Source organism: Dipteris shenzhenensis, chromosome 1, assembly GCF_047967505.1.
Source record: "Dipteris shenzhenensis isolate YYH24624 ecotype China chromosome 1, Dip_SZ_1.0, whole genome shotgun sequence".
NCBI lineage: Eukaryota > Viridiplantae > Streptophyta > Polypodiopsida > Gleicheniales > Dipteridaceae > Dipteris > Dipteris shenzhenensis.
In genome coordinates, this window is record NC_141596.1 from 73650298 (window position 1) to 73671534 (window position 21237).

Genomic DNA, 21237 nt, shown 5'->3' on the forward strand with positions numbered 1-21237 from the left:
AAATGATGATGACTTGCTGAAAGTTTTGATGCTAGCATATACAGGAAAGGCAGCACGTAATATCAACAGCAACACTATACACTCTGCACTACATTTGCCAACACACACTAAAAACCTTACATCCCTTCCAAGAGAAAAACTAGATACACTCTCATCACTATATGAACAAGTACAACTCATTGTTTTCGACAAGATCTCCCTAGTAGGCAAAAGAACGATGGACTTTTTAGGTCTCAGAATGAGAACATTAAAACGTAACCACTCAAACTATTTCGGTAATGTTGACGTTATCACTTGTGGTGACTTTTATCAGCAAAACCAGTAAAAGACTCCTGGATTTTCAAGAGGGATGAAAGCGACTTGCAATCCATGGCAAACACATATTGGCATACAAAAGTACAATGTTACGAGCTCAAAAATACAATGAGACAAAGTAATAACAACTTCATACATGCTTTGAACTCCTTTCGAAAATGCACACACACTCAACAACATGTAGATTACATTAACCAAAACTACTTGAGGCCAATACCAATAAATCACACGTTCCTGCACCTCTATGACACTAATTCAGAAACAAATAACCACAATAAGAAGGTCTTAGAACTATGTACCGGCTCAAAGCACATTTTCAAAGCAATTGATCAATTCTCCCAAAATATTTGCAAAAATTCAAAACTTCCAGAGGACCCAAGAGTCACAAATGGCCTACATACAATGATCGAAATAAAGGAAGGGATGTTAGTTGAACTTTGCTCTAGAAACATCAACCGACAAGATGGCCTAGTAAATGGAGCAGATGGTATTTTCATGCAATCATCCAAACACTTGGAAAACAAATAGTATGGATACTATTTCCACATCAAGACATAGGAATGCAAACAAGAAAGGAGAATCAACTTGCCTACACAAAAAATATACAACCCCAATGGACACCTATTCATAGGGTAACAAAAGAAGTGCAAATAGGCCCATCTAAAACAAGCATACTTACACGTGAGCAATCTCCAATACAACCAGTAGCTATAAGAACAATACATAGAGTACAAGGTCTAACAATGGAAAAACTTGCATTCTCCCCTAAAGGAGTGCATGCACATGGACTCACATACACAGCATTATCTAGAGTTAAAGAAATCGAAAACCTATACTTGGTGGATCCATTAAATTTTCAGAACTTCAACGTAGATAATGACATCAAGAAAGAAATGGAACGCCTCACTCAAGGCGCACCATACAAAACACTACTCCAAAAAAACTTGGAGGATAAGTGCACAAACACAATTCTCATTCAATCATTGAACACAAGGTGCCTTGAAAAATATGAAGAAGATATAAAAAGAAACAAGCCATCTAATAAATTCTCATGTAATTTGCTTCCAAGAAACATGAACAAAATATCCATGCAACTTTCTTACTTCTAACTACCAAACAATCATCAACAACTCACGCTCTGGAACTTGCACACTTGTAAGAAAAGAATTTAAATATTGCTAGGGCGGAGACATATAATGAAAAAGGGATAGAAATTCCATGTATCGACATTCAAACAAACACAAACACAATTACAATTATACACATGAACAGACCACCATCTACAAAATGTAGCTTCTTCATATCCTATCTTCAAAAAATAATAGCCAAAATAAGAAGCAAAAAATCTAAAACAATCTTGATAGGAGACTTTAATATAGACATATTACTCCAAACACCACAAGCAACAAACCTACAAAATATGATGCAATCATTCGACTATGAATTGCAATTTAAAGGACCAACAACAAGTTATGGATCCCAATTAGATCACATTTGGACAAACAACCAACATCAAAAAGCAAAAACAAGAACAACATTCGCGTATTGAAGTGACCACTCCATCTCATACATATACATATAATTATCAATTAGCAGGGCCTTAGTGGATTGCCACCTTGTTATTGTGCATTTGGTCAACTTGACCACGGGAAACTAGTGGATGGGGATTTAGAGTTTAAGCATATTTAGGGTTTAGGTTTGCTAACCTTAAGTGCCTTTGTCCTCTACAGAGCTTGGCGGCTTGGGGTTCATGATGGAGTAGGAGGGAACTTCGGCTTGCACGACAATGTGTTGGCAGCATAGCGTGGATCACTCGTGATGGTTTCCTTCTGTAGGAAAATGGCTCATCGATGGGAGGAGGATTTTGTTTAGCAATAGATCTGATCATTGAAGAGAGCAGTTATTGTTGGCTTGCTCTCTTCAAACGATCACAGAACCAGGGTGCTTTGACATGACGTAGAATAGCATATTCCATCTGTGTTTGTCTTGCACGTGTTGGTGCTTACAAAAGGAATGGGTTGGGTGTTGTGCAAGGTGTGAGTGTGTTGGTATGTGTGCGTATGAGTTGCGTGATCAATGTCGTTTCGATCCTAATATGAAAATGGCAAGTTCTGAAGTTTCAACTATCATCTGAGCTTTGGTCCCTATTTGCATGCATCCGTGGTTGTGGAGATGTGGCATGCATGGTTGTGAGGTGTGGGTTTCCCTTTGGGTTGCTATTGGCATAGGTGGCTCTGTCATTCCGGTCATTGATGCATTCCTATGGTGGCTTTCTTATTCGGGTCGCTATTTTGTTGCTCTTGTGGAATCGTGGTTTCATGTGGTTGGTAGTTGGATAGTGATACAATTTTTGGCCCTGCAAGGATCCTTAAGGGTTAACCTGGTGTGTGAAGTGCCATTGATTTATGAATTGTCTGTTATATAGGTATAAACGGGTTTTGTGAGGGGGAGTGCGTTTGAAATTTCGACAAACAAGAGAGCGAGGCAGGAAGGGGGTGGAACTGTTTTGCAAGGGGAAACATAAAGTAGAGGCTCTGTTTCAGATGTGCGACACTGAACTCAAGCCGATAGGGGTATAAGAGGGAGCTAGTTGTTAACATCCACAGAGTACAGTTGCCGAATGTAGGGTAATCCGTGATTAGAGGTGATTAGGCTTCATGATTTACTTCAACGGTTACAGCCAAATGAAAGGAGTACAGTACAAGATTAGGGAGTTTGAGTCCCAAATACCCCAAGGCCAAAGATTGCAGGCAACGTGCACAGATTGTATGTTCCAATAGCCAAGTTGTAGATTCTAGCTCCAAGTTGCGATTAAGTGTCTCATGGGAGTTAAGCCTCACCACGCCAGGTTTTGAGCCTCATACATGGAGTTTGAACCACAAATGGCTTAAGGCTTGGAGGCGCTCAGGAAGTTTGAGCCCCAAATAGCCTAAGGCTTGGAGGCACGAGGCTAACATGAGCGCTATTTGGGAGCCGTTAGAAACACCTAATTTCAGGTTTATCTCAAGTGCTCTAATATGGTTAACATAAGAGCTATTTCTACTAGTAGGAAGAGATGGAAAGAATAGCAATATGCCTTGGCACCCTATGGGCCTAAGAGCCTTTCATGTAAAGGGAGGGAGAGTGCTAAAAGGAAAAGGGTTGGCCCTCCCTTTAAAAGGTGACATGTATAAAAGGCCAAAGGGTTGACTTTGGTCTTCATTGTTGTTTGCACAAGTTTGAATACAAGCTCCCTCTTCTCTTCCAAGAGTGTTTTGCATGTTCCCTTGTTTCCATTGTAGTGTCCTTGTGTTTGCCACTCCAGCCCCCTTCACTCTCCTCATTCGGAGGTCATATCTAGTATTTAGAGTTTGCCTCGATTTGGTACCGCTCTCTCCTCTTCCCTTCTCCTTCTCCCTCCCTTCTCCCCTCTCCCGCTTCCCTTTTTCTCTCATGGAAACACATTGCAACAATCCGAAGGCCGCTTCAGTGACACTTGTAGACGGCTCGTGCCTTGCATTGCTCTCACAAGGAGTAGCTTGGAGTGGAGGCTCCATTGGTGTCTTTTTGATCATTTGCTTGGAGTGGAGGCTCCATTGGTGTCTTTTTGATCATTTGAAGCTTGTTTTTTATGTTTTAAGTTGGTAGAAACTTAGTTTGTAAGATTGCTAAGGAGTGGATGATGACCAACAAACACACAAAAAACAACAAAAAATGATGATTCTTGCTGAATTTCGAAGTGGTTTTGTGTGGAAGAACTCACCCCTCAAGAAATCTTGCATTTTGGCTTGCAAAAGTTGTTTTTCTTTCAAGTTTTTTTCATTGAGTAGGTAGACTAGGTAGTGTAGCACCCCCTAGCATAAAAAAATCAGAACATAAACTCCAAATTCCCCAAAAATCACCAACTAGGTAGTGTAGCACCCCCCTAGCATTAAAAAATCAGAACAGAAACTCAAAATCCCCCAAAAATCACCAAAAACCAATCGACAATGTAGTGTTTTACTATCCCCATGGGCCGATTAGAGCTATCCTATCAATCGACACCATAAGCGTATCCCGTTGGTCAAACCTACTTGACCTGGTGTGTTAGTTGTATCCCGCCGACCTAACTTCTGACCATGGCCTAACCTGTGGCCTTGATTAAATGCGTGTCAGAATTAATTATCCTACCGACCTGAAAGCTGTTGACCTATGGCCATAGCGTTATCCCCGCAATCATTGCTACATCGTTATTTTACTGACTGGCATGGTAAGATCACCCCCACATCCGTGGCCATATCCATATCCCACCGATCTAATTATTCCACCGACTGACGCAGTAAGCTCATCCCCATGCCCGTCGTGTTATGCCTATCCCACTGCCATTTCTCTATTGGTATCCCACCGCCTGGTGCGATAACCTATCCCTACGACCGTCACCATAGAGCTATCCCCATGACCGTTGGGATACCTCTAGGGTAGTCCAGAATATAAAAATTCCAGAAGTACAGTTCAGCCTGAGTGTGCCTAGTTAGATGTCTCATACATGCACTTGAGGTCCGGGAGAATTTTGTCCAAGGATCCCGTGCTAGAGGATAGTGCTTCGAGCTATGCTCAGCCCACCGTTCACCCTAGCTGGGGATCCGAAAGCTCGATTCCTAGCTCCCACTTAGTAATAGGCCCTCGACAAGAAGATCTATCTAGCTCCGGCGAGATGAAGAGCTTGGACAAGGTAATGCAAGACCCCTCGAGTCCAAGGGCTTTCGAAGCCCCATTCACTAGTGCAGCCTCTTCCAACTCTCCCGCACCTTCGGTAGCATCTAGGCTAAGATGTACGTTCTCCAACATGTTCGGACGTTTAGGCCAAACAGAGTCGGTAGACATGGAAAATCCCTTCGCCAGCATGTCTACAAGAAGGGAAGGTTAGCAACATCTAGCTCCCGAAACACAGACCGGGATGAAAACCATCTTCGTGGACCCAGGACCCTCCTCCTTTACAAGACATCCTGAATGGGAATGCATGGATGATGAAGATCCATGGATGAGGGAATTTCTAGGGCAAGACCCCAACCGAGGGGCTTCCAAGGAGGGGTGCCTTATGAACCCCCAACAGCCCATGTGCCACCAACTTTCATCAATGATGGGGCTCCACAGGTTCCACCTTATTGCTCATTGCATGGAACCACCGTTCCCATGCCCCATGACCCACCTCCTCTAAGAGTACATCCGTTTCCATCCATACCTCTTGGACCGATGAATGCAGGCCTTGGCACATCCATTCCAATGCTGGTACTAGCAGCTACATGGATACCACCACTAGGGCCAGGCTTAAGGCCAACCATGTGTCATGTCTAGCCCACGGCGGCACCGCCCCCACCAGCTACTCAAATAGTGTTAACTGATGAGGCAATGCACATCTTGGTGAATGCCCTAGAAAGAGGGGCAAGTAGAGTCTTGGTCATGGTATTGCAGAAAAGGATGTTGGCTGCCTTGAAGGATACACTTGGGAGACTTATGATGAGAGATATAGTACTCTCGACCCTATCTCAATCCTGAGGACCTTGCTAGACTTGGCTACGAGGATCCATTATCGCCCCTATAATTGGCATACCAGGCTATCATGACGTTGTTCAATGGAACCAAATGTTATACAATGGGAACATCTAAAATAACCTTTACTCATGACCTTGACCAATTGATTGAGGGACCTTCACATGATATATTATATAGATGTCCTTAACCCTTCACACTCTCTTGTACCCTTACTATTGGAGCCTTTCTGGCCCAATACTAGAATTTTACATATTCCATCGATTGGTCGGAAAGATTTGACACTACCTTTTACATTAATGGTACTCCAAGGAGCAACTCATATACACGACAAGGACAATGGGATATGTATTCCAGTGGAAATTTATCCTCAAATTTTATTTCTTATAAATGATGTAATTTTATCTAGGGCAGCCTCTTCTCTATCGAGGAATATTGCCAGATTCTGCACACGATCACACACCTTGGCAATAGAGAAAGGAGCAGGGCTGAATTTGCCACGACATGCCAGAGTTTGCAGATTATGTGATTCATAGACAATTGAGACAGAGGCACATGTAGCCCTATAATGCCCCAGATATACACATATCAGGGATGACTACCAGCACATACTGGTAGACACCACTCAGCTCTCATTAGTTCTCACCATTGCCCCTCCGACAACGTTGGGATCTTTTGTCACCTGTCTTTTTTCGTACCATCAAGAACTTGAAAATTCTTGACCGCTCCACATTGGAGGAGATTTTTGTATTGATGATTAGGTCCCATGGGTCATTTTTGGCCCCTCGAGGACTGTAATAAATTCTACTTCTACTTCTCTCACACACACGTGCACGCACGCACGTGTGCAGTTGTGTATGCAACCAATATCCAACTTGAAACATTCTAAGATCATAACTTGAGACACGTCCCCCCCTTGGAAAGAAAGAAAGAACAAGGTACCGCCGTTGAATGCACACTTTACCGTCTTCGTTGTAAAATCTACGCTTAGTCTTGAATACCAAATCTTCGTCCAACATGGTTCTGCAGCAGGTATTTGCGACTCCGCTGAGAGACATTCTGAACTTACGTTCAGTCTAAGCTTTTGGTTTCATCAATGCCTCATTGCTATCACTTTCCTTCTTTTCTTTCCCTTGCTTGCAACTGTTTTCAACTTACAGGGTTTGTGTTTGTTTCCATTCCATTCAATTCGATAAATTTTCATATCGATGTCGTGGGACAAGGAGCAGCTGAACGGATTTTCGGATTAACGTAATAATTCAGTAGGAGTGAATTTTGTTTTCCTACCTCCATGTAACAGATTCCCACTAATTTTGTTCGACAGGCATATCGAGCTGCTGCGTTCTCTACTATTGGCCTTTTACAATTTACGAAGGCAGCATTTTTGTGAGTTCACTGACTTGCCAGCTCTTCAAGTTGTGTGTATTTTCGTCCCTTTGGAGCTTCCATCGATCAAGCGAGAATCATGTGTTAAGCAGTTTGTCTACCCTGGCTTTAAACTCTTCGATGGAACTGCAGAGAGCACATGAAAAAGTTTAAAGAGGAAGACATGCACGTGGACATGACGGGGAAGAACTGTATCGTGACTGGGTCCAATTCTGGCATAGGCTTTCACACGGCAAAAGAACTTGCATCGAGGTCTGGTCTCATATTTGAATTGCATTCTCCAACGCCAATGAAATTAGCATTTGAGATTAGTCAGCCGACTTAATTCTCACTCCAGCATTGCATTTCAATCTTTCTGAGGTTATCATCATTACTGAAAATAATTGTTCCACAGGATCGCAAGCAAGATTTTGGCAAATAAGAAAAGAGGATACTTTTATGAAGGTAGACATGCTAATGTATGCAAAGGATAATACATGCTGATCTTTTTGCGTTGAACGAAATGTTTTTATGGCAGTTAGCCACCGCTCTGAAACGTCAGGCTCAATTGTTTGTATTTGCTGCTTAGGCAAAAAACATCTCACAATGAGAGTACAAATTAAGAGTTGACGTGCCATTCTTTAGTGGGGATGCTTTTTATATTGAAACTTTATCTGTTGGTGGAATGTTCACGTAGTACAGCATATGTAGATCATAACTTGTTTCCAAATTCTTTAGCGCAAAAAGAAAACCACCCAAGAGACTACGATGAAGATGGATAGTTTCGGAGTTCAGTTGTTGCTATGCTAGACTTCTCAAAGGGCAAAGACCAGTATGCTTTGTGGGGTCCCTCTTAAGTTTCCCTTATCGATTTGGCCCTGTTTTATTTGGTGCCTTGTTTACACGCTTGTAGTATACTCTAAGGTACAAGTAAAGATTTCATATTTTGATAAATGATGACCTCTGTATGTTCAAGTAACAATGAGAAAAAAAAAAAGCTCATGAGCTTGGGTAAGGCGTTTGTACATTGAGTAACTTTGAATGTTTTTATGCTGTTTCTGAAATGAAGAGCGATTCTTGTAACATTCCCTCTTGCTTAAGGTGCAACTGACCTCAGTTGTGATTCCGTTTATATGAGTTAAGGATATCAGGATGGTCTCGGAAAAACTGCTCAGGTAACCACTGTGCATTCTCTCTTGGATGATTTTTAAACTTCAATAAATAGGAGTTATAAGTCTTTCCTTTGCGCTGTTCTTTACTGATCATCTAGAATACAAAGGTGGTTCTTCATCCACAATCAAAGGTGGTTCTTCATATACAGGATGCGTTGGTAATTCTCTCTTAAAAGGTTTCAAGAGATGAATGTGAAAGGCATTTTGAATCTTCCAATGATTTGGCAAGTCTAAACGATAAGTCAAATCATTTATCTTAACGATAACCTTGAAAGGTCCATAAAACCTTGGTGCTAATTTTACTGCAGGGCATTTATCGACACTCTTTAAACGCCTCTTTTCAATTCGTAGAAGGACAACATCTCCTTCCTTATACATCATATGTTGTCTTTTCTTATTTGCTTGCTTAGTATACTTCTCTTGAGCTCTCTTAATGGATTCAGTTACTTCTCTCATGATCTGATCATAGTTTCTTGTAAAATCATCTGCAGCTTCTATCTTTTAACTAATCCTTGTGATAGGGATCGGTAATAACTTTCCATAGATTATTTCGAATGAAGCTCTTCCTGTAGCAGAATGGATTGTATTGTTATAAGCAAATTGCAATAAATGCAAATTCTTATCCCAATTTCTACCTTGAGCGTCAGCATATATCCGCTGCATATCTATGATAGTATTGTTGGTTACCTCCGTTTGTCCATTTGCTTTAGGATGAAAAGTTGAAGTAAAATCCACCTTGGTGCCAAGATTTTCAAGTTGTCCAAAAGGCACTACAAAACTTGGAGTCTCGATCTGAAACTATAATCTTTGGTAATCCATGATGTGGAAAAACGTACTTGCCGCTTGTGGTGCGGATAATGTTTTTTTGCAAGGCAAGAAATATGCTTGCTTGCTAAAGCGGTTCACGATAGTCCAGATCATGTTGTTCTGATTAAAAGTCAAAGAAAATTCAGTAATAAAATCCATAGATATTTGTTCCCAAGACTGTGAAGGAATAGGCAAAGGCATTAATAGTCCTGGTGTTTTCCCCTTGAAACTTCTAATCTTTTGGCAAATCAAACATTCAACAACATACTTAGAGATGTCTTTCTTCATTAAAGGCCAATGAAATTCTTTGACAATACTTTGATAAGTTGCAATCACCCCTCGATGTCCCACATAAGGAGATTGATGCATTTCCTCCATTACTTGTAATCTAAATGGATTGGTGACGCAAAGTCTTTTTCCATAAAAGAGATATCCATCATTCACTGAATAGCTAGATATAGGACTCTAATTGTTTTGTTCAAGCTTAGTCCATATATCAGAGAAATCAGAGTCATCGTGGTAAGAATTTTTCATTGCCTTAAATGGCTGTATTTCAATTATTGAAATGTTGTTGATTTTTGGTCTTCAACTTATGCATCTGCAACCGTATTTTCTTTTTCGGGCTGATATTGAATCATTGGTTGGAAACTTTGAATAAAAGAAGCCCATTTGATATGTCTATCAGAAATCAATGGTTGTGTCAAGATGTGCTTAATGCTTTGTTGACTAGTCTTGATAAAAAATTCTGAGCCCAATAAATAATGCTTCAAAATCCTTAGGGCATGTACAACTGCTATCAATTCTTTGTCATAATTATTTGCATAATGTCCCTCTTTTTGACAGTTGAAACAAGTTTTCTTCTTCAAGTCGGTCTTCTTTTCTTCTTTTGATTTGTCGCGGTCCTTCGAAGATGTAATGGATGGCGTAAAGCGAGAATACGGCTTGAACTTAAACTTCTTGTCCCTCTTATGAAAAGGAATAAAAGGTTTACTCTTTTTTCCGTCCTTGGGTATCCTATTCTTTCTTTCATAACTTGTAGCAAGTGATATGGTTGAACTCAAAGAATGAGGATGAAACATGTTGATCTCGGCTTTTATTTTAGCCCTAAGATCAGATATAAATTTTCTCTTTTGCTCTTTCTCAGAAATCCTATCTATGGTTTGAAGTTGAATGAGAGTCACGTATTCATCTCTTAATCATATTCATCTCTTAATCATGCCTTTTCCATACTTTTCTCTTGAGCATCCCTTTACCTTACTTTTCTCTATGTCACTCCTTTTCTCACGTACTCATCTAAATTTACATGTCAAAAGTGGAAGGCTTTCAAGTACTCTCCCTTATCCAAAATGTAATGATCCTTGGCCATTTAATATGTCACATAGTGCTAGCACAAAACCATGGCATTTAGCCTTTATTCCCTCGAGCGTGCTTACTGCCATCCGTCCATGTCATTTCCTGTACTCAATAAACCAATCCACCATTAGCCAAATACTTAGCGCAATGATATATATCATATGATTAGCCAATCATGCTAAGTAATGGTCTTTACAAACGACAATTCATTAATGTGAGTATTTCTAAATGGCATTACCCATGATACTTATTAATGTCACACGTTTAGTTAGGCGTTCCTGACTAAACCCAAGCATTAATGGGCCAAGTCAAAGATTGTTATGATACTTGGCAATAAAAGATCTTCGCTTAAGAGGCAGGCACTAGCTGAGATTGCCAGGCTCGAGGGAGGTCATAGAACTCCCGCCATGTCTGGTGCGATCCTATAAATACTTCACGTCATTTCGAACAAGAGCTTAGAGAAATACTTTCTCATAACAATACTGTAGCATCAGACGGTGTCCTCTACATAATTCCACATGCCTTTGAAGAAATATGATCCACTCTCCACAAGTTTTGCCTGCCCATGCCCAGACCATTGAAATACAATCTGTCTCCCTTTCCCTTAAGTTACACTATGTACCATTAAGCATTATGTGTTAGTTATAGTGGTCTGAAAAGATGCGATTAAGCATCGCAGCTATTGAAATCAGGCATAAGGCCTGTATATGTAACCAACTATTCATGGAATACAACTTTGTAGGGAGATGATTCCCAATTGAGCCTCCCTAGCCTTTCTCTTCATTATTGAGATTAATATATACATACATACATACATATACATAGATATGTATGTATGCGCACGCGCGCACACACACACACATTTAGATGAATCCAAGAACATGCCCAAACTCTTCTTCTAAAAACACAATACATAGTGCAGTTTCAGTCTCATGATAGTCACTCATGAGCTTGATAACCATAGACCCCATCACGCATAGTAGAAACTAGCTACTATGACATCCCCACTGATGTCATTAGTGCCCAATAGTCGATGTAGACCATAGGATAAACATATGCTCTCACACGTACAAATCCCCATACCCACACATACTTGAGCATTCATTTATACAAAGGTCTTCGTATTCAGTAAGACGACAGAAGTTTTGAACCAAACTGAACAACAATGTGTGAAATCCGTTCACATGGCGTCTAATAGCACTACCCTTTACATAAGTCACTAGATTGAGAACCAAGAAATACAAATTGTCAATCTTGGTTAGTAAAGATGGAGATGCCGAGCTTCTTGATGGATATACAAATTGTCAATCTTCTGCACACTCAAGCCCAAGACTGCTTCAAGATTAAAGAAAAGCTCGCAAATGAGGAATTCACGCTGCTGGACCTAGCCAAGGCACTGGCTGAGTTGGTGGAAGCTGAAAAAGAAGAGCTCTTGCGGAACAATGGCACCTCAGCCCTAGCCCCATCCCCAGCTCCAGCTCCAGCCCCGGCCCCCCCTGTTGTGCCGACTCCTCCTCCTCTTGTCTCAGCTCCCCCTGTGTCACCTCTCCCCATTGCCACGGGAACAAATGTCGCTGCTGTGTTAGTGGATCGGATCGTGCCTCCTCCCGTGCGTCCCTTCAAGTGACCAACCTCGCGCTCAGATCCTCCAGCGTCTCATACAAGGTTCATCAAGAGCACTTACTGCGGAAGAGTTCAAGGAAAGGATGCGCAATCCTGTTGCTCCTCCACCAGCTCCCGTGGCTACTAATCCCTCTCTGTCAGCTCCTAATCCCTTTGTGTCAGCTCTTGCCAAAGTCAAAGAAGAACTGGAATAGATGTTTAACCTACAAGGATGCCATCTTCATGGACCGGATCATGTTCTAGGGTATCTCTGAGGACTACGTGCTTGAATTCACGCCTCTATGTTTTGACAGTTTGCTTGCTGCCTATCACAGAAAATTTTTCTGTTGATAACGCACAGTTGTATATAACTTTTCTGATTATATAATATATTCCGCATTTTTGGAGAAAAAAAGAAGAAGAAGATGGAGATGCTGCTGATACACTTAGGTATATGGAATTTGGCTAAGGCTAATCTTGATGGATCTAATAAAGCAGCAACAATGGCAAGAGAGATTCAACGGCAAGGATAGAGGTTTTCTTGAGTATTGGCAACACACAGATTCAATTAGTACGAAGCCTACCAATGTCAAAAGAGGTTTGGAATAAATTGAAATCAACATATGAACGTCTGGCATTATATCTCAGGTAGCTAGGAAGAAAAAGTTCATTGAATTGAGTATGTCTGAGTTTCATTCTTCCGCTGAGTGTCTAGAGATGTGGCAATCTAGATGACCCTATCTGAACAAGAATTGAGATTAATGAACCCCAGCAAGTCATGATGTTGTTGTCAGGGCTTCCTCCTCCTTTGTCAGAGTTGTGCTATAGCGGAAGCGCAATTCCAGGTAAATCATTTAATAAACTTGGAATTTCAAATAGCAATTAAAGAGGAATTAACAATTACACAAATATCATTTCACTGGGAGATATGGTAGAGAAAAGAAAAGACATCGGCACCCTATGGAGTGTGAATGAGGTACATCCTTAACCTAAGCTGATCCCAGGTATGCTTCTTTATTCCAATAACGAAGCTTTAATTGCAAAAGTATTCAGATCCTTGGACAGAACCCAAGGCAACTTTAAAGTCCTATAACATAGATATATTCTGGAATATCACAATGGTCTCCCCAAGTAAAAAGAGAAGCTAAAGTGTCAAAAAGTAGCCAATGGCAGTCCCTGAAGATGTCCGGGTGAAGAAGGGCCCAAAATTCGTCCAGTAGAGCCCAATCTCACCAAAAAACCAAGGCTGAGATCTATAAAATCACTGTATGGGCACCAACCTGTTTCTCAGACCCTGAAAATATAATTCACAATTACCTTCTAGCTTGTCTTGAGCTTGGAAATATGAAGATAGCAGTGCTGATCAGCGGTTAGGAAGAAGGAAGTGCAAATACAGATCAGAACTTGCAAGCAGGAGTGGTCCATAATGTCAACACTGAGCAACAAGAGGGAAAAAACCCAATCACAATTGATCTAGAAGGTGTTCTACTGCTGTTTCAGGGATTTGGGAAGCTCAAAACTCCTCAGGATGGGAGCCCTTTGAACTGCAAACAGGTGCTTTGAAAGCAAGAAGTCTGCATTGAAAGAGAGAGAGAGAGAGCAAGGGAGCAGCTCTAGTGAAACCTTAACCACACCACAAACTGAAACCGGCCTCTAGCAAACCAAAGGGCAGTAATCCACAACAACTTGTCACCCACATTTATTGCAATCATAATGCATCACTTTCAGGCACTTCCTTTAGTTAGAACCACTGAGAAATAAACTTTAAAACACTGGAAAGGAGGCTAGGATGCCCCTGCTCATAAACCATACACAAGAGACACAGATTTGCCCCAAATGCTTTGGTGCCCCTTTCGATATTTCTTTATTTTTTCTGCCAATGGAATGTGCTCTTTTACAACAAGGACTCTCCCTTGAACTTGTCCTCATTGGCAATTCCACTGTCCAAGCCAATTCCTGGCTTCATTAGGCATCCAATTCCAAGCACAACTAATACTCAATTGCCAAGGCAAGGCTAAAGCATTCCAAAGCTTTTGTGACCAACTGAAAGCTGACTAATACATTCCACAAGGCATCCAGCTTGCAAAAGAGTGTTTGGCATTAATTAATCAAGTGCCTATCCTCTCAGGGCATCAAAGCAACAGCACACATCCCGAAATACACAAGTGACCTCAAGGCAAGATGAAATTCACAAAACTGGCCCTTTGGCACCAATCTAGGCACATTGTCTGTGTTTGGGTGTCTATCACAGCCCAAATTGGCCAAAAGAGAAATTTGAACCACAAGAAAGCAACAAAGGCCTTCAAAAATGACAAAAAGAATCCAAATGAAGGTAGAAATCACTATACCCGCTGTCCATGGAAGAGGGGTGAGCTCTGGCCTCGCACCTATCCTCTGTCCAGGTCCCAGCAGTGCACAATCAACCTTCGGCCACAAAGGAGTCGGACAGCAGCCAATGAATTCGAACCAGCTTCCACGGGCGTCAAACCAGCTCCCAAGAGGTCGATTCTTGGCTGGAGCACCCCAAAAGGGCAGTAGAACCACAAAACAAGAGGGCCGTAGCAGAAATCGGCAGGTTGGGGAGAGAGAGAGAGCTGAATTCAGCAGCCTGGGAGAAGGAGAAGCAAGATTCGGGCGTGGAGAATGATCACGGAGGAGAACGGAACTGTACAGCCAGCAATCTGCCTCGAAACGCGTGAGAGAGAGAGAGAGAGAGAGAGAGAGAGAGAGAGAGAGAAAGAAAGAAAGAAATTTATTAGAGTCTTCGGAAGACCGATGGGTCTATGAGACTGAAAGAAAACCTGATACAAATCACAGTAAGGGTGGAGCTACTAAAACGAGCATCATCACCCGTGCTGAATCAAATACATCTGAGTGTGACAATGAAAAGAAAAAAGACTGGAGCGGAGCGGAATCCTCCGTATGTCATGTCGCCCTGGTTGGTGCATAGCCGGTGATGGGACGCTGGCGCCCGTCAAGGGGTGCCGTGTGTCTCGGTCTCCTAGAGGAGGCTTGATGCAAGACCAGAGCCACCATGACTCCCGTGGGATGTATCCCGGGTCTAAATAATGACGGGAGGTCCCCCAGAGTGATTTGTGTGTCCCCTCGATGTCTCGTGTGTCATGCTACGGTCGTTGGGTTGGGGTCTCTGTCATGTCTGCGGCTAGAGACTGGACAATCAATGTCACTCGATGGGAAGAACTTTGTGATCCTGTTCTGAGAGGTGTTTGATGGTGTGGCCAAGCCCCGTCGCTTGAGTAAGTACTCTTTGTGTTGACTGAGAGAGAGAGAGAGAGGATTAAAATTCGCAGCCCACGGGGTCATGCAGCAGGAAGAAGCAGCCGAACCGTGAACTGCCAGCCAAGGGTCTCAAAAATCGTGTAGAAGATCCATACACAGCCTCGAAATGCGTATTGAAGAGCCGTACAGCTAGAGAGCAACCTCGAAAATGCTTGTAGAAGGGAGAAAGGAGTGCATGCAAGCACATGGAATCAAATGGACTGCCACGTGGCTCGTTAATGCCTCTAAACTGCTCTTGTTGGTCACACTTGTTCCTTGCCTTGGGCCTAACATTTGGGCCCTCTAACCTACTCTTTTTGGTCACACTTATTCCTTGCCTTGGGCCTAGCAAAATGGGTGTAGTAAATGTGCCTAGAACTAGATCCCATTTTTAACATAAAATCTTAGGGGCTTTTAGGAATTTTAGCACTTCCTCTTGGCTAGTCCTGCAAGGCCAAAATATCCATGGGTTATTGGCAATCAAAAATCACGTCCCCATGACACAAACTCATCTCCCGGAACAAAACGCAGCTGCTAAGCCAATTCACACTTTGGAAACAAGCATGTAACTGGATGAAAACTTCATTCACAACAATGAGGATGAATCGCAGCACTCTGGAGCAAATCGTAGATGGGGTAGTCCTCGTCTAGAAGTTGGAAACTCTGGACATCGCATTAGAAACTCGATGATGAAGTCGGTGTTAGAAACTCACTGTGCCCACCTGTGAGCCCCCGATTTGAGGGGACAAGGGGCAGTGAGAGGTAGGAGGGCTGGGGAAAGAGAGAGACTCAGGCCAGCATCATAGGCAACCAGCACACGGGCTGGTTGCTGCCTGCAACAGCAGGAAAACAGGGGCCTTAGGCCTCACTTGGAGGCGCCTGCAGCTGCGCAGACTGGCTGCACAGGGCACCCTTAAATAGGGGCCTGTGGCAGGCCAAGTCGGCCCAACCAGGGCCACCGACCAGGGCCAACCCTGGTCGGTTTTCTAGGGCCCACCTGGTCGGCCACCAGACAGGGTACCGACCCTGCTGGTCGGTCAACTCAAGGGGCCTGGGCAGTGCCTATAAAAGGCCCACTCCTTCATTGTTTCCAGCATCCAGTGCAAGACTGAAAGCCTCCTTCCAAGGCTGTGCTGTGCACTCAGTTCTGGAGCAGTTTGTGAGAGAGAGAGTCCTTCAGTATTCTCCAGGACTTTGCTGTATTTTGTATTGCTCCCTGTGAGCTGTTTTTCTGCCCACCATCCGGTGGATGAATATACTCTCTCTCTCTCTCTCTCCGTCCAAGTTATTTCTGAGTGAGTGTTTATTGCATCTGTGATCATCTATCTGAGTTGAGTGTGTGTAAGAGTAGGAGATATCTTGGGTGGAGGTTTGAGTGATTCATTCCCTCCTATTTTCAACATGGTATTAGAGCCATAGGCTCTCAACTCTTCTTCATCAAAGCACTCTTTGAAGAAAGGAGTCCCTTGGCAGAAAGGCGATTCTGTTTTCAGCTCAGGTTAGCACGGGAGGTCAGTACATCTTTTTTGCTTCAGTTTTGCAGTTTGCTATTCACCGAGATGGATCAGCGTTCAAAAGCCTCTACACCCATTGCTCGTCCTTCCTCCTTCTCCAGTCATCTTCCTTCTTCATTTATTCCCAATTTTGGTGAAGCTGGAAAGCTCGATGGGACGAACTATCCAATCTGGAAAGTCAAGATCCGAAGCCATCTGTTGGCACGGAAGCTGTGGAAGATAGTGATTGGGACCGAGGAGAAGCCGGAGGACATTGTGGACAAAAGAGGTGAAGTTTTAGTTGAAGCAGATGCGGATGAACTTAGTGCATGGGAGGAGAGGGATGCTCAAGCCTTTTTTTTTTGCCGAAAAAACAGTGCTAATTATATTACTTCGAGAACAAGATACAAAAGGTCAGCTTGTAGCTGACGGGCTGCGTTCACAAATCAGACACAGCCCTAAAAGGTAACACAATAAATCACTCTCTCACGCCGGGATAAGGCGAGTGTGAATGAACAGCCATCGGGGTGGTGAGTAGCGCCACCGAAGGCCCTGCGAAGTCTGCTCGAAGAAGAGGCCCTGAGTGTTCCAAGCCCGGAGGAAGCGTCTCCGCTTCTCTTGACCGGACCGGGAATCTCCCTGAATCTGGTCCCACTGGCCTCTGAGGGTATGAATAATCTCGCACCAAATATCAGTCATGATCTGGGCAGTCGATAAGGAGGTGCCACCGAGGATCTGCGCGCAACGCGAGGTCCAAATGTGCCACCCTGCTATGCTGCTAATAATCCCCCAGACTGGCTGCCTCTCCTGAACTCCTGTATCCGCCTCTGCTAGGTGCTGCGGGATACCCTCGAGCGGCCCCCATGTACCCTGCATGATAAGGAAAGTGGGGTCCTGCTGGCATGCCTCGAATAAGTGATGTAGACCAGGTGCGGTGCTGCACCAACAGAACGCGCCCCACGTGATCAAGCCTAGCTCTGGTGCTGCGCGAGTGAGAATCCCGAAAGTCCACCTCCACACTTCCTGGGCGCGAGTGCAGCTCCACAGGCAGTGTTTTGGTGACTCCTCAACCTCATGGCAGATCTGACAGCGTCCGTCCTGGCCTATCTGTCTCAACCAGCTCCCCACCGGAAGACCTTTGTGGGCGAGAAGCCACAGGAAGTAGGAGATCTTCCGCGGCCGCCGGGGATGCTCAAGCCTTAGCAATGCTTATTGGCACGACAGCAGATGCTGTGATTCCTCATATCCAGTTGGCAGAGACGTCTTCAGAGGCATGGGCCATACTGAAGGAGCTGTATGGAACCGATAATACAGCCCGTATCAACGCAAACCGACGAGAAGGCATTAGTGGCCAAAGACAAGGCTGGAAAAGGCAAGCCAAAGGAGTTCAAGAAGTCAGAGGACGTTGATCGAAAGAAGAAAATGAAGTGCTATTACTGTGAAAAGCTTGGCTACTCCGCCAAAGAATGCCGAAAGAAGAAGGTAGATCAGAAGCGGAAGAGAGAAGCCAGGAACAAAGAAGAGCCTAAGAATGATTCTGCCAATGTGACGACTGGACAGTTGTCTTTAATCAGTGAACATTGATCAGCATATGCAATCAGTGAAGGTAAGAGGGTTGGTATGTTGACAGCGGTGCTTCCAAGCACATGTCCAACAGAAGGACTTGGTTCAAAACCATGGAAAGTACACACCCGGATTCCAAAGTTTCTGTCGGGGATAGCCGGACATGTCCTGTGAAGGGCATTGGTAGCATTCCTTTCATTACAACCGCGGGTGAGGAGAAGGATATCTCTGGAGTACTTTATGTACCCAACCTTTGCCAGAATTTACTGTCTGTAAGTCAGATGGACAAAAACAACATGGCAGTTCTCTTTCAAGATGGCAAGGTCACCGTGACATCCAAAGCAAATGGACAGATGGTGGCTCAAGGAGTTGAAGAGAACGGACTGTACCGTCTCAGTGCAATGTTGGTTCATGAAGACAACGGAAAGTCCAAACTTTGGCATGAGCGCTTCGGTCATGTCAACTATGGAATCTTGGCTGAAATGTCAAAGTCGAAGATGGTGGATGGACTTCCACCAATTACATGCAAGGATGATGTCTGTAGGGCTTGTCTAGAAGGCAAGCAGCACATGGATAAGTTCCCACAAGAGGCCTTGTTTCGGGCCAGCAAACCACTTGAGTTGGTTCACGCCGACATTTGTGGCTCAATGTCTACAGCATCGTGGGCAGGATCCAGGTACTCACTTCTCTTTGTGGATGATTACAGTAGAATGACCTGGGTATATTGTTTGGCTAAAAGGTCTCAGGCTTTCGAGAAGTTCAAGGACTAGAAGGCCAGAGTTGAAAAGGAGGCAGGGGAGGATGTCAAGACGTTCCGCACAGACAGGGGGGGAGAATTCACCTCAAATGAGTTCAACACATTTTGTCGCAAGCATGGGATCAAGCGACAACTCACCACAGCATATACTTCTCAGCAAAATGGGGTAGCCGAGAGGAAGCATAGAACCACCACAGAGACAGGGCTTGCTATGCTTCGAGGGAGGAATCTTTCTGAATCCTATTGGAGTGAAGCTATCAATACAGCCATACACATTCTCAACAGGACAAAGACGAAGGCCGTCAAGGACAAGACTCCACATGAGGCATTTTATGGTAAGAAGTGCTCTATCACTCATCTTCGCATTTTTGGTTCTAACGCATGGGTGCATGTGCACTAGGAAGACAAGACCAAGCTTGATTCCCGGAGCAGAAAATGTATCTTTGTTGGGTATAGCGAAGAGTCGAAGGCCTATCGACTCTTCAACCCAGTAAAGAAGCAGAAAAGGAACCTGAACCCCAGGAGGAGCCTCAGATTGAGGAGGAGGAGATTGTTCAACCCCCGAACCCACCCCGCCCCAGGTTGACCATCCAAAAGGTGGCGAAATCAGAAGCTGATGTTCCACAAGATACTGAGGAAGAGCAGGATGTTCCAGAAGCAGTTCGAGTTCCTCCTCCCACTGAGAAGCAGAAAAGGTTGCCCCAATGGTAGCTAAGGACATTGGAAGAGTCTCGGGTCACTGAATTACCTGAGAGTAGCAGTTCTTGATTGCATCTGTCCCAACGTCTTCAAAAGACCCCATCCATGAATTTTGCATTGGTGGCTCAGCTTGACGAGCCAAGGACCTTTGAGGAGGCGAAGGACAATCCAGAATGGCAGGCTGCCATGCAGGCAGAGATGGATGCTATCCTGAAGAACAATACCTGGGACTTAGTGGCCAGGCCCCCGCGACGGAAAGTCATCGGCACTAAGTGGGTATACAAACTTAAATACAAATCAGACGGCAGCTTGGATAAGTATAAAGCAAGGTTAGTGGTCAAAGGTTTTGCTCAAACTGAAGGCATGGATTTTGATGAAACTTTTGCTCCCAGAGCCTGCATGGTTACTAGCCGGACAGTGATTGCCCTTGCTGCCCAATTCCAGTGGCCTATTTTTCAAATGGACGTGAAGTCCGCATTCCTTAATGGAACCCTGGAGGAGGAGGTATACGTGGAGCAGCCACCGGGCTTTCAAGATCCAGGGTCCCCATTAAAGGTCTGTAGGTTGAAGAAGGCGTTATACGGGCTGAAACAGGCCCCCAGAGCTTGGTACCAGAGGATTGATGTATTCTTTCAGAAGATAGGGCTAAGTCGGAGTCCTTCTGAGCCAAACCTTTACTTGTTCATTGAGAAGGGATTGCGACTGGTACTCATCCTCTATGTTGATGATCTTATCTTGACAGGTGACCATGTCAAGAAGATTTCATAGGTCAAGGAGCTACTCATGTCTGAGTTTGAGATGACTGACCTTGGGTTATTACACTACTTCCTTGGGATAGAAGTAAAGCAAGCCAAAGGAAGGATCTTCATTTCACAGGAGAAATATTGCAGAGAACTTCTGAAGAGATTTCAGATGGAGGATTGCAGGACAGCAGTAACTCCCATGGAGGTCGGGCTCAAGCTAAGTGTTCACGACACATCTCAGCCGGTCGATACTCCTCTGTACCGATGATTGGTAGGAAGCTTGCTTTACCTTACCAATACTCGACCTGATATTTGTTATGCAGTTGGGCTATTATGCCAGTTCTCTGCTTCTCCCAGGAAGAGTCATTGGGATGCAGGTTTACGGGTGCTGAGGTATCTAAAGGGTACTTGCACCTATGGGATCACCTACACCAAAGGCATCGAACTAGGCGGGTTCTGTGACAGTGATGTTGGAATGTGAAAAAGAACTAGAACTAGAAAACTAGAAATGGAAATGAGATGACAAGACTGAAAGATAAGAAATACCTTGAGAAGAGTGTAGACAAGACACAAGCTAGACA

At 43.8% G+C, this 21237-nt stretch overlaps 1 protein-coding gene across 1 annotated transcript in view; it reads left to right on the top strand.

Annotated features, from left to right (window-relative positions):
• The first annotated feature begins 6645 nt into the window (after nucleotides 1-6645).
• LOC147906358 (NAD(P)-binding Rossmann-fold superfamily protein) overlaps nucleotides 6646-21237 on the top strand; it is a 40156-nt gene continuing 25564 nt past the window's right edge. Inside the window, exons 1-3 of the mRNA XM_087384382.1 lie at nucleotides 6646-6855; nucleotides 7148-7209; nucleotides 7342-7461. Of these exons, the coding sequence (XP_087240508.1) occupies nucleotides 6841-6855; nucleotides 7148-7209; nucleotides 7342-7461 (197 nt within the window). The 5' untranslated portion in view covers nucleotides 6646-6840. The remainder of the gene's footprint in view (nucleotides 6856-7147; nucleotides 7210-7341; nucleotides 7462-21237) is intronic.